This window comes from Sturnira hondurensis, unplaced genomic scaffold (genome assembly GCF_014824575.4).
Source record: "Sturnira hondurensis isolate 20B ecotype Veracruz unplaced genomic scaffold, ASM1482457v3 Scaffold0016663, whole genome shotgun sequence".
Taxonomy (NCBI): Eukaryota; Metazoa; Chordata; class Mammalia; order Chiroptera; family Phyllostomidae; genus Sturnira; species Sturnira hondurensis.
The window spans coordinates 3,543,487-3,556,806 of record NW_028089294.1 but is presented as its reverse complement, the minus strand read 5'-3'; the positions used below and the strand labels follow the sequence as shown (position 1 = coordinate 3,556,806).

General features: G+C 38.9%; 1 protein-coding gene across 5 annotated transcripts in view; it reads right to left on the bottom strand.

Annotated features, from left to right (window-relative positions):
• MTA3 (metastasis associated 1 family member 3) overlaps nt 1-13,320 on the bottom strand; it is a 157,718-nt gene that overhangs the window by 41,774 nt on the left and 102,624 nt on the right. For all 5 annotated transcript variants that reach the window (XM_037066602.1, XM_037066603.1, XM_037066606.1 and 2 more), the window contains one exon: nt 5,626-5,814. In XM_037066602.1, the coding sequence (XP_036922497.1) occupies nt 5,626-5,814 (189 nt within the window). The remainder of the gene's footprint in view (nt 1-5,625; nt 5,815-13,320) is intronic.

Below are 13,320 nucleotides of genomic sequence, written 5' to 3'. Positions count from 1 at the left end.
GGGGCATATCTGGCAAAAACAGGGGAACTCATCCTCAAGCTTTTGGGGCCCTGTGAGGCTCGAAGGTGTCAAGGCCTTGGATATAACAGCGCGCTGAAGGTAAAGAACAACAAAACCCAAAGGAGGCCCCACTGCTGACTAGGCAGACTCCACCCCGACAACGGCGGCCCGGAAGGAGAAGAGACATGCGCGTTTCGGAGTACAAATTCTACTCAACCCAGTCTGTGCGCGGTGGTTTACCCAGGATGCTCCAGATCCAATCACAGATACAGGACATAAAAAAACAGCGCAATAAATGTCCCATTTTCAAGAAATAAATCAGGCAACAGACACAGACGCCCAATATGACCCAAAGATTGGAAATATCAGATATTAAACTATCATTACTACCTTAAAGGATCTAGTTGAAAAGGTGGACAACACAAATAGATGGGGGCTTTAAATGCAGATAGAAAGCATAAAAAAGAATAAAAAATAAATGTTGGAAAAAAGCACGCTATCATATTTGAAGAATTCCTTTAACAAGTTTATCAGTATATTGGATATAACAGAAAAAAAGAATTAGTGTACTAGAAGATGAAGTAATACAAATTATGCAAATTCATACACGAACAGAAAAATCTCATCTCTAGGAAACACAGTGAACTACAAATAGAATAATTAAAAAGGCACAACCAGGCACAATGTAGTAAAACTGCTGAAAACCAAGAGTAAAAAGAAATCTTAAATACAAAGAAAAAGGAAATTTACATACATACTAACTTTCTCATCAGAGACTGCATAAGCCAAATAAACACCTTTAGGTATTGAAAGAGGAAAAAAAAAAGAATTCTAGAAAGAATAAAAAATCTTTTCAAAGGAGGCAGGAAAAAGTTTTTCAGACAAAGCTGAAGTCATTGTTAGCTAAACTATGCTACCAATAAATGACTGCAACAGAAGAAATGTTTCAAATAAATGATCTAAGCTACAACCTTAAAACGACATCAGGAAAAGACAAAGTACCTTAACCCAAAGTAAGCTAAAGAAAGGAAATAATAAACATAAAAGCAGAAAACAATGAAAGAGAAAAGTCAACCAAACCAAAAGCTGCTTCTTTGTAAAGCTCAGTAAAACTGAAAAGTGTCACCCTGGCTGGTGTGGCTCAGTGGACTAAGTGCCATCCTGTGACCTGAAAGGTCACCAGGCCAGGTCCCCAGGTTAGAAAGTGCGAGAAGCAACTAAGTAGATGTATCTCTCACAGATCAATGTCTCTCTCCCTCTCTCCTCCTCTCTCTAAAAACAAATAAAAATTTTTTGATCAGTCTAGGTCAGACTAACGAGGCAAAAAGAGAGAAGGTCTACATCGGGAAAACAAGGGGGACATCACTACAGATCTATCCCCCAGGCCTTAAAAGGATACTATGAGATGATTATGAACAACCTTATGACAATAAACTAGACAACTTAAGATAAAATAGACCAGCAACACAGAGGAATAGGAGATATGAGTCTCACTCCCCCCACCAAAAAGAACGAAACAGTAAATAGCTATCAACAAACAAAAATAGTCCTAGGAGAACAGAAGAGTCAAATTAAGAACCTACAGCAACATGGTGAAGCAAATAATGAAGAATCACCACACAGAAAGAATCACTGCAGACAGCTTAGATGAGTGAGACATCTGGAAAAGGCTAGGAACAAGGAAGAAGGGTGGAGGCTGTCAAAATAAGCCAGGAGGTGGGTACCAAGGAGGTCCCCGGTGACCTGCCCTACAGAGGAGTCCAACAGCTTTTGACACTAGGACCTCGTACAGCCCCCATGACAGAATTCCTGCAGTTGTCACAGCACAGGCCTCTGCAGTGGGTACTGGCATGGGCCACAGCAGCCTGCTCCGAAGAGAAACCAGCACCCACACCGCTGAGGTGACCGACAGCCACTGATGCCACTGGGAGATGCTGCTGACTCTCTCCCAGAAGACACTGCTGTGCCCCTGCCCCTGAAACAGGGCTGCTGGCCCCAACCTCCAACTCCATGCACACCCAGATCCCAGAGTCCTGGCTGCTCCACATGTACCTGCACTTTGACCTCAGCTCCACATGTGCACACATCTCAGGCACCAGGGCCCCGGACTGCTGTCACTCTATGAGCACACATCCCCACGCCTGGTTCTGTGACAGACCCAAGTGTGCCCGTGCCTCGGCACCACCACCACCACAGTACACTCCAAAGCCAGACCCGTTGCCAAGAGGGGTCCCCTTGGCCGTGGCATACCCCATGGAGAAAAGGGCAGCAGGAGGATCCCCTGCAGCCTTTGTCACTGCAGACTGTAACAGTTCTCACTGCCACTGCACACCTGCAGCTGTGGCCACGGAGGACCCCTGCAATTTTACCAACATTGACCTCAGCTGATGGAGCTAAATGTGAGTCCGCTGCTTGGCCCTCCCCAAGGAGCCAGTGCCCTCACACCACCTGCTGGTGAAGGCCTTTCCCCACTAAAGCCAGTCTGTAAACATGGAAGAGGTCACTGCTCCACCAAACACACAGACATCCACAGCAGGCTATGGGGAACATGTAAAATTAAGGGAATAAGATGCCACCAAAGGAACACAGTAATTTTCCAGTAGCTGACCCCAAAGAAATGAGTATCTACTATTTGCCTGAAAATTTTTATTGTTTTGAGGAAGTTCAGTAAGTTATAAGAAAATACAGTTAGACAATACAATGAAATCAAGAAAATGATATACAAACAGGATGAGTACAATAGAGAAATAGAAATAAGAAAAAGGAACCTAACAGAAATCCTAAAGCTGAAGAATGCAAGAAATTAAATGAAAAATACAATACAGAACATCAACAACAGATTTGATTAAGCAGAAAAAATATACAAACTCAAAGACAGGTCATTAGAAATCACCCAGTTAGAGGAGAAGAAAAAAAAAAAAAAGAATGGATCCAATTAGTAGAAAGAATGAAATAACAAAGATCAGAGTAGAAATAAATAAGATGAAAACTATAAAAACAGAAAAGATCAATGTAACAAGGAGCTTTTTTAAAAAAAAGATAAAAGTGGCAAAACCTTTAGCTAGACTGAGAAAATAAGACTCAGATAAAAAGGCTCGTATATGAGAGATTCTTATGAACCGATATATGCCAACAAATTGGATAACCTAGGAAAAAGATCAATTCCTAGAGACATACAACCTACCCAGACTGAATCATGAAGCAACAGAAAATCTGAATAGATTGTGTATAACTAATAAGGAGACGTAATTAGGAATCAAAAACCTATGATCAAAGAAAAGCTTAGGACTAGATGTCTTCGCTGGTGAATTCCACCAAACATTTAAGGAAGAACTGATGCCTTATCCTTTTGTTATCTCTTATCTTTTTGGTAACAGCTGTCCTAACAGGTATGAGGTGATACCTCATTGTGGCTTTGATTTGTATTTCCCTAATGATTAGGGATGTTGAGCACCTCTCCTGTACCAGTCTTTCATCACTGAGCATGATGTTAGTTGTGGGCTTGTCAAATACGGCCTTTAGGTTTACGTATTACTTTAAAAAGTATTAGGGGGTAGGGTGAACGATTAGGTGTTTTTTTAAGATTTTATTTATACTTAGAGAGAAGGGAAGGGAGGGAGAGAGACATCAGTGTGTGAGAGAAACATCGACAGGTTGCCTCTTGCATGTCCCAACTGGGGACCTGGCTTGCAACCCAGGCATGTGCCCTAGCTGGGAATTGAACCAGTAACCATTCAGTCCACAGGCCAGCACTCAACCCACTGAGCCACACCAGCCAGGGCAACACGATTTATTTTAAAACACCCAAACTAAAAAACAAAACATAAACCTTTTGGGCAGTTAAGCCTCCTGGTGTTACATATTCTTTGACACTGGTGGACAATTTCCGCCTTCGAACCGCAACACATGTAATGTACTGCCTCATCAACAAGAATTCTAACCACCTACAGCAAAAACTAACATACACCACACTGCAGATTTACAAGGATTTGTTTAGAGTATGAAGGTAACAAAAACCATCTAATAGCATTATCGTTGTTATTTTCAGTTACCTTTTTTCTCGTATCAGTGTCAGCCTCTGTGTCCAAGCAGACTGCACCACGGCTATTATTCAGAGCCACTTCCTAGTCCTGTGTTAGGTGCCCGGGAGTACTGTCTGCAAGTTTCATACCTCACATAAATCTTTCACTTTGCCGTTTTCTCCCTTTACCACCAGAGATCCAGCTGAAGTGCCAGATAACTCTGTGAAGCCATTTCTGATTTGATTGGCACAACCGATAATTCCCCTCCCAATACTCCATAACATCTGTTCATATTACTGACAGAAATAACTACATTTGGTTTTAGTTGCATGTACGTGTTTCCATCTCTTGATCTTGATTATGAACTCACTCCCTGAAGTAATGTTACGTTTCTGTTGCAAGCCTAGTGCCTACGTGGCAATGGGGCACGTTGCAGATGCTCAGCAGAGATTTGTTGAACTTGAATGAGTCCAGAAAGATTACTAGAACATAAAATAGGCACATCACATCAATGCAGGGAAAGTAGTTTCACTCTAAAAGGGTTTCTCTTCTTCCATTCCTTTGTCAGACCTGCAGATTCTGGGGTTTGTTTTTGTGGTTTCTATTTAGTGGTATGACTGTATTATATTAATAACTGCACTGGTGTGTTATTCTGACCACCTGAAGCTAAATGCTATCAATGCATTTTAAATTCTCACCTGCACGTCCTATAAACTGAAATCATGACATATAACAATCTGGGTATGAGTGACATTTTGCCAGAAGAAGAAATGTCAGTGACACTAACAGCTTAAATTATCATGTTTGGAATTTAATGTACCCATATTGATAAATAATAATTTTGCTTCAGAAAGAATTCAAACAGAAATTCAACAACATAAAAGGGAAGATATTAGCTCACATCAAATATTTCACTGTCTATAAAGATTCTATTATCATAATGTTTTAAAAGGACGACTTACAGATATCTATTAATGGACTTTCAAATGGAAATTTCTCCATTTCAAAGAGAGTGTAAGCTCAAGGAAAGAGCAATTCCACAAACACAAAGACAAAAGGAAGTACATAAAAGAATTAAAGATTATCTAGTATTTAAAGGCAAGTAAGAAACTGCATATGATTAAGAGGAGTCAAAGACTGAAAGCCTATAAATCAAATTCTCCTCCTCCACTTTACAGGCTGTTTTCACATCAAAGGTCCTCATCAAATTTAGACTCAACAACGAGACAACCAGAAAAACATCCAAGGTCTAAAGGAGGGCCACAAGCTGAGAAGCAGGACTCAAATATATTTAGCACAAGTGGTTAGACAATCTGATCCTACATTTTAAACTTAGAACTCAGAGAGGTGAAGAGGGTGAATGCATACTGCCAAGGTTTACAACAAGAACTAGGGCCTCCTGGCCCTGGGTCTTACTCACAATTACTTTCCAGAATAAATGTCAGCTTCTCCCTTTGTAATACTGGCCTTCAATCTATGTTAACCAGATAAAAATGACTCACCACTGAATCACTAAATAAATACTTTAAGGTTCACCAGATTTCAAAAACAAATAAAACATTCCCACCTCAACATTTTATATTATTCACAATTTTCTACTTACAAAGTCTTGGCGTATATCGTTGAAGTCTTTGCCATATTTTTCCAGGGCCTCTTCAAATAAACTAGCTTCAGAGGCTGACCATTCTTCCATTTCGTCTCTGCATAAAACAGGTCCTCCAAGCGGCACTAAGACACTAATTGCACTGCTCAGATCATAGCTGTGTCTATACAATGTATCCATAGCATGAAACTAAATAAAACAAACGAAATGGAGAGAAAAGATCAGCCATAAATGCAAACCTGATTATTACAGAACAAATACTAAGTGCCTGATGCACTTCATTAGCGATAATATACTTAGATGGTACTTGGTTTTTCCCCACAAAATTAAGGAAAAATTGAACAGATTACTTAGCATATTATCTACGGCTTTAAGAAAATGCTGATTAGTGTCTTGTAAGGTGTGTATCTTTTTAAGTGCATCCACTTGTTCTTAGCAACCTAACCAGGAAGATCCAGGACCTCCGGGTATTAATTCGGGAACCCAGTACGTTTCATCATCCTTTCCGTTAAAAATGCCGAAGTCACTTCAGCTATTATACAGGATGGCACAGCCTTACTGAACAGGGAAAAACAGATTAGGTATCACACAACGAGAAAGATATTCTCAGGTTGGACCGAGAGAATGATGTATTACGAAAGGAAAAATGGAAAGAAATCAATGGGACTGAGAATGAATGAGAGTTAAGACAAAAAATTACCAGTCCATGTAAAACAAACAAAATTAACCTAGCTGTGCTAAGAGTTAACTTGGTTGGCTCTGGCTCGTGTGGCTCAGTGGACTGACTGCCAGTCTGCGAACCAAAGGGTTGCCAATTTGATTCCCAGTCTGGGCACATGCCTACTCTGTGGACTAGGTCCCCAGTAGGGGGCGTGCAAGAGGCAACCATAGATGGATGTTTCTTTCCCTCTTTCTCCTGTCCTTCCCCCTCACCTCAAAATAAGTAAATTTAAAAAAAAAAGTTAACTTGGTTGATATTTTTAAGCAAGAAGAGATGACCAGGAATGCTGGGGACAGCTAGGTTGGTAGGAGTTTCCTATATATTTCAAGGGAGAGTGATTTGAAGGATACTTTGAAAGAAGAAAAGATAGATTATAATAACATAATTGACTTTTTGCAAAAGTACCTTGGGTCTAGCATTTTCCGCCCATCAAATGCAGAAAATAAACTAGGTTCCAAATTTAAAGTTTTGAAAAACTTGATAGTTTTCTACTGCAGAGAAAGCGATTCATCCATAACATGTACACACATTGTATGTGTAGCAGAAAAATGGCAAAACAGGATGATTTGCTCTGTCTCAAGATAAGCAGGTCTGTGTGGTGCGGATTTGGCCAACGAGGTGATCAATCTTTGCCAAGAGCTCATTTCGTTTAAACTTTCTAACATATGAAAGCCAAGTCATGCAATTTTTTTAAACACAGTGTATCTTCTGATATTTATTTAAAATTTCACAAATGGAGAGGTGTCACACGTACGAGACGAGAGGGGTCTCAGGATTTGGTGTGTAAGTGATCCCTAAGTATCTGATAGGGGCGGGAGACAGTTCTCCTCTGGTGCAAGAGCATGAACTAAGCTCCAATACCAACTAACATCTGTTAAAGGGGGGGAAATTACCAAAAGTATGAATTAAAATATATATATTTATGCTGTGATATATTAAGACTCTGAACAAGACCGCAGAATATAAATTTGCTGACAGACTAAAGGCAGGACTCAGGACACAAACGCATGTTTAGGCACAGTAACTGAGTACTTTAACAAGGGCTGACAATTCACCTAGAACAAATCACTGGACTCAAATAAACAACCTAAACTTACACCTAAAGGAACTAGGGAAAAGCAAAACAAAACAAGCAAAGCCCCAAGTGTGTAGGAGGAATGAAATTATAAAGATCAGGGCAAAAGTAAACAAAATAGTCTAAAAAAGTAACATAAAAGATCAATGGAACCAAGAGCTGGTTTGTTGAAAAGATAAACAAAATCGATAAACCTTTAGCCAGACTCATCAAGAAAAAGAGAGGACCCAAATACAATCAGAAATGAAAGAGGAAAAGTGACAACTGACATCACAGAAATACAAGGGATTATAAGAAAACACTATAAACAACTATGCCAATAATTAGACAATCTGGAAGATATGGATAAATTCCTAGAAAAATACAATTTATCAAGACTAAGTCAACAAGAAAAACATCTGAGGAGACCAATAACTACTAACGAGCCAACCATCAAAACATTCCCTACAAACAAAAGTTTTGAATCTAATGGCCTCACAGGTAAATTTTTCCAAACATCAAAGAAGAATCAACACTTGTCTTTCTTAAACTATTCCAAAAAACCTAGAGGAGGGACGGCTCCCCGGCTCATTTTACAAGGTCCCATAACCATTATTCTAAAACCAGATAAAAGCATTACAAAGTAAGAGAATTATGTAAGTCAATATCCCTGATGAACACAGATGCTAAAATCCTCAACCAAATATTAGCATAACAAATTCAACAACACATTATAATGACCATAGACCTTGATGAAGTGGGATTTATTCTTGGGATGCAAGGTTTGTTCATTATCTGCAAACGAATTAACATTTCACACCGCATAAACAAAATGAGGACACAAATCATGATCATATCAACAGATGCAGAGAAAGCATATGACAAAACCCAGCATGAATTTATGATAAAAATCCTAACAAAGTGGGATTAGAGGGAAAATATCTCAATATAATAAAGGACATACGTGACAAATGCAGGCTTTTCCTTAAGATCAGGAACAAGACAAGAATGTCTACTTTCACCACTTTTATTCAAACAGTATTAGAACAGCAATTAAACAAGAAAAAGAAAAAAAGTCACAGAAATTAGAAAGAAAAAAGTAAACTGTCATTGTTTGCAAATAACATAATACTCTATACATAGAGATTCCACCCAAAAACCATTAAAATCAATAAATTCAGCAAAAGTAGCAAGATACAAAATTAATATTCAGGAACTGGTTGCATTTTACACTAATAATTAATTATCAAAATGAGAAATTAAGAAAACAATCCTATTTACAATTGCATCAAAAAGTTTGAGCAAGGAGGTAAAAATTCTGTACTCAGAAAACTATAAGACACTGAAGAAACTGAAGAAGATACAAGTAAGTGGAAGCAGATGCTGTGCTTATGGACAGGAAGAATTAACACTGTGAATATGTCCATGCTACCAAAAGCAATCTACAGATTCAATGCAATTCCTATCAAAATACCAATGATGTATTTCACAAAACTAGAGCAAATAATCCAAATATTTACATGGAACCACCGAAGACCCCAGATAGCCACAGCAATGTTGAGAACAAAGAACTAAGTTGAAGGAATCACACTACTTGACATCAAACTATCTTATAATGTCATAGTAATCAAAACAGCATGGTACTGGCATAAAAACGGGCATGCACATAAATGGAACAGAACAGGAGCCCAGAAATAAACCTGTAGGTTCAATTAATATTTAACAAAGGAAGCAAGAACATACAATGGGGTAGAGTCTATTCAGTAAATTGTATTGGGAAAGTGGAACAGATACATGCAAAAAAAGAAGGGAAGAAGAAACTAGAGCACACCTTCTTACACCATATACAAGAATAAACTCAAAATGGATTAAAGACTTAAATGTAAAACTTTATACCATAAAAATCCTGGAACAAAACACAGGGACTAAAATCTGGGACACTTCTCTTAGTAATATTATTTCCGATTTATCTCTTTAGGCAAGGGAAACAAAAGAAAAAATAAGCAAATGGGACTACATCAAACTAAAAAGATTTTGCACAGGAAAAAAAACATCAACAAAATGAACAGGCAATCCATTGAATAGGAAAACATATTCGCCAATGACACATTTGATAAGGGGTTAATATCCAAAATTTATAAAGAACTCAGACAATTCAACACCAAAAAAAATAAACAATCCAATTAAAAACTGGGCAGAGGACTTCAAAAGGCATTTCTCCAAAGAGGACATACAGATGGCTAATAGACATATGAAAAGATGCTTGAGATCACTAATCATCAGAGAGATGCAAATTAAAACCAGAATGAGGCACCGCCTCACACCTGTCAGAATGGCTATCATCAATAATCAACAAACAACATGAGATGACAAGGATGTAGAGAAAAAGGGACCCACATGCACTGTTGGTGAGATTGAGAATCAGTATAGACATTTTGGGAAACAGCATGGAGGCTGGTAAAAAAAAATCCAACAACTTTATGACTCAACAATTACACTTCTGGGTATATATCCAAAGAAATCCAAAATAGCAATTCAAAAAGATATATGCACCCCTATATTCACTGCAGCATTATTTACAGTAGCCAAGACATGGAAGCCTCCTAAGTGTCCATCAACAGACAACTGGCAAAGAAGATATGGTACATATATTCAATGGAATATTACTTAGCTAAAAAAAAAAAAGGAAGAATGGAATCTCACCATTTATAACAGCATGGATGAGCCTAGAGGATATTATGATAAGTGAAATAAGTCAGACAAAGAAAAATAACATAACTGGTATTGACTGAACTTACACGTGAAAGCTAAAAAACAAGTCAGTGAATAAAACAGAAATAGACCCATAGACACAGAGAATAACTGATTGCCAGGTGAGAGGGAGTTTGGAGGGCTGGGTGAAAAGGATTAAGAATACAAATTGGCAGGCACAAAACACTCATGTGAAAGTAGCGGACAGAGATACAGTCAATAATACCGTAATAACTGTACGGTGCCAGGTGGGAGTAGACTCTTTGGGGGGATCGCTTGATAAGTCATATAAATGTCTAATTGCTATGCTATACACCTAAAACTAATAAAACATTAAATGTCAACTGTCACTGAAAAATACAAGAACCGCTGGATTCCAGAAAATAAAAGCAAGCAGGGACCTCATCATCGATTTCCTAGTGACAATCACAGCTAAGACCAAGGACCACGCACAGTCCTTTGCAGGACGTGTCACAATCATGGAATAAAACTTCGACTCGGGGGAACTGCTTCTCACTCTTCTGTAGCAGGGGCACAAAAATGTCTGGTTCCATTTCACTCTTTGTTTGTGCTCGGCCAACTCCAGAATCAAGTTCCCCTCCTCTGGCCACTTGCAGACTTGTCAGTTTAGCTGAAGTGTACACCCTTAACCATTTTTACATTATCCCTGAAACTAAATGATTATTGTGTGTGGATATATGACCTATGAAAATGAAGAAAAAAAGAGTCCAATGGCATTTAGGAATCCCTTCAATTAATAACGTGTTTTCATAAATGGTTATTTTTAAAACCCCTAAATTTACAATGAATAATGAAACTAAAAAAGATTAAATGGTATTCAAAATCAATAATTATACAAATTAACTATGCTGCTGAGATTCCTTAGGAAGTATATAAGTAATTTTCATAATTAACAGTGCTCTGAAGCCAAAAGTAACAGAATTAAATGAGTTTTTCTTGGCTGATATTATACCAACCACTCAAAGCATGAATGGGTTTTCAGTCTTTTGTTCGTGATAGGTGAATGAAAAAGCTTTTCTTATAGGGACTTTTAAAATTGAGGATGAGCTATTATCCAGTAAGGCTTCAAAGAACCAAAGTAATATCTTAGGCTTTATAAGTAGTTATGACCAAAATCTCCAGCGACCGTCTGTTCTTTTTAGAGTGTGGTTGTGTATGCACTTGCTTTTGGAAGACTAATTCTTGCGCTGAGCCACTAATCATATGGAGAAATGGGTCAGACTCACAGCTGACCAGGAGCTACAAAACCTCCAAAGCCCACATTTATTCCACAGCCCAGAGAAGGATGCACTAATGATCGGTATACATAGAAAATAAATATCCCACCAGGCACAAGTACTGTGGAATTCCTAGGGAATAATTCCATTGAAATCAATGACCGACCTGACAGGGGAAACCAGGGGATCACATGACTTGCTAGGAGTCCCTACTAACTCCATCTCTCTGACGCACACAGCCTTTCTTTTGAAAGGACTTTGAATAGTGTAATCCTACCCTGAAAAAATATAACTAAAATACAGAAGATATTTTCTGTAATAGAAAAGACAATACCCAATAAAGACTCACAGAAATAAGCTAAGAAAATATGTTAGAGTTTGGGAAAAAAAAAACCATGACTATGGTTTATCAGTAAGATCATAGAAACTCAAAAAGCTAGACATACTAGAGAACATACTGGCTGGTTCTATTTACATGGACTTTGAGAAGAATAACAATTATTTGATGGTAAGAAAGGTCTCAATAATCATTGTGGGGGGACACTGATGGGTAGGGGCATAAGAACCCTTTTGGAATATAGCATTGGGATTTTTTCCTAACCCTGGGTGGTGGTTACATGGTTACAAATACACTTTAGATGTACACTTAAAAAAGTACAAGATGTACATCTAAAGTGTAGGATACTTAATACACCTTGCTGCACGTACACCTTAGTTTAAAATAACACAAAAGAACTTAATCCCTACATGCAGTTTTAAAAAAAAAAAGGAGCCTTCTCTCCAGATAAATACAAAATTACCGTCTTTCCAATAGCTATACAGATAACATAGGAAAAGGTCCATTCAAAACAAAATTTTAAAAATCATGAGAATTCGGCACAAGCTGTTCTCTTTGCCAAACAGCACTGAAGGTGTTGTCACATTTCATCTCATTCACAACAGATGGAGATGACAAATACAAATATTTTAGGAGAAAGGCTGACAACGAAATCTTGGCAGTGAAATTCTCATCCTCCGTTCACTAGGCAGAGTCACACTGAGGTAGACGGGGTTATTGTCCAGCAAACGCTGGTTTCCTCCCCTGGACCTGCACAGGAGGGTATCCGCCCCCTCTGTTGGTGTTGGGCCTGGACAATGACTTGAGTGGCCAATAGGCTGTTTAGGTATGTGACCTAACAGAGCCCTCACGTGTGTTAGTGCATCTGGACTTGCCCCCTTGTGCTACTGATCTCTGCCAAAAGAAGACGAGACACAGGAAGGAGATCTGGTCACAACCTGCAGCGTGGCCCCGGTCCAGTTTAGAACCCTAGACAACCTTTGGACGAGTGTACAATAAATCAATGCTTGTTGTTGTAAGCCACTGAAATTCTGGGGAGTGAATAATGGATACTGTTTCTTTCCTTCGAGAATAAAGAACGCATTCAGCCAGTGCTAGAAGTGCTGTGAACGGACAGCCCTCAGCTGCCGGTCCTCTTTGGAGTGACCTCAGTTTAAGGAACAGTCATCACCCCAGGCCGCACTCTCTCCCTGCAGAAGCCTGCATCCAGCAACGCAGGAGGAAGGCCCAGCCCTTCAAGCTGATTGGGGACAACTCTCCAGAGCAGCCCACAGACTCAGCTGAGGCTTTCAGTCAGACTGTATCCTAGTCCACTTCTCCCTCCATCAAATCCTGCCTCCTTCCCCTCTCTCCCACAAGGGTTGAACCCAAAGGTCCTCCCTAAATGCAAATCTCCATTTCAACGTCTGTTTCCCAGGAACCCAGCCTCTACCATGTAGCATTATTTTGACAACAGCTAACTGATACAAATATACAGTCAATACTAACCACTGATCTCCTAATAATCTGAAAAAACTTTATATGTATACCTCCAGCACAAATTACAGCATTCAGAATATCAAATCTACTTAAAAATTAATAAGCATTATTGCGC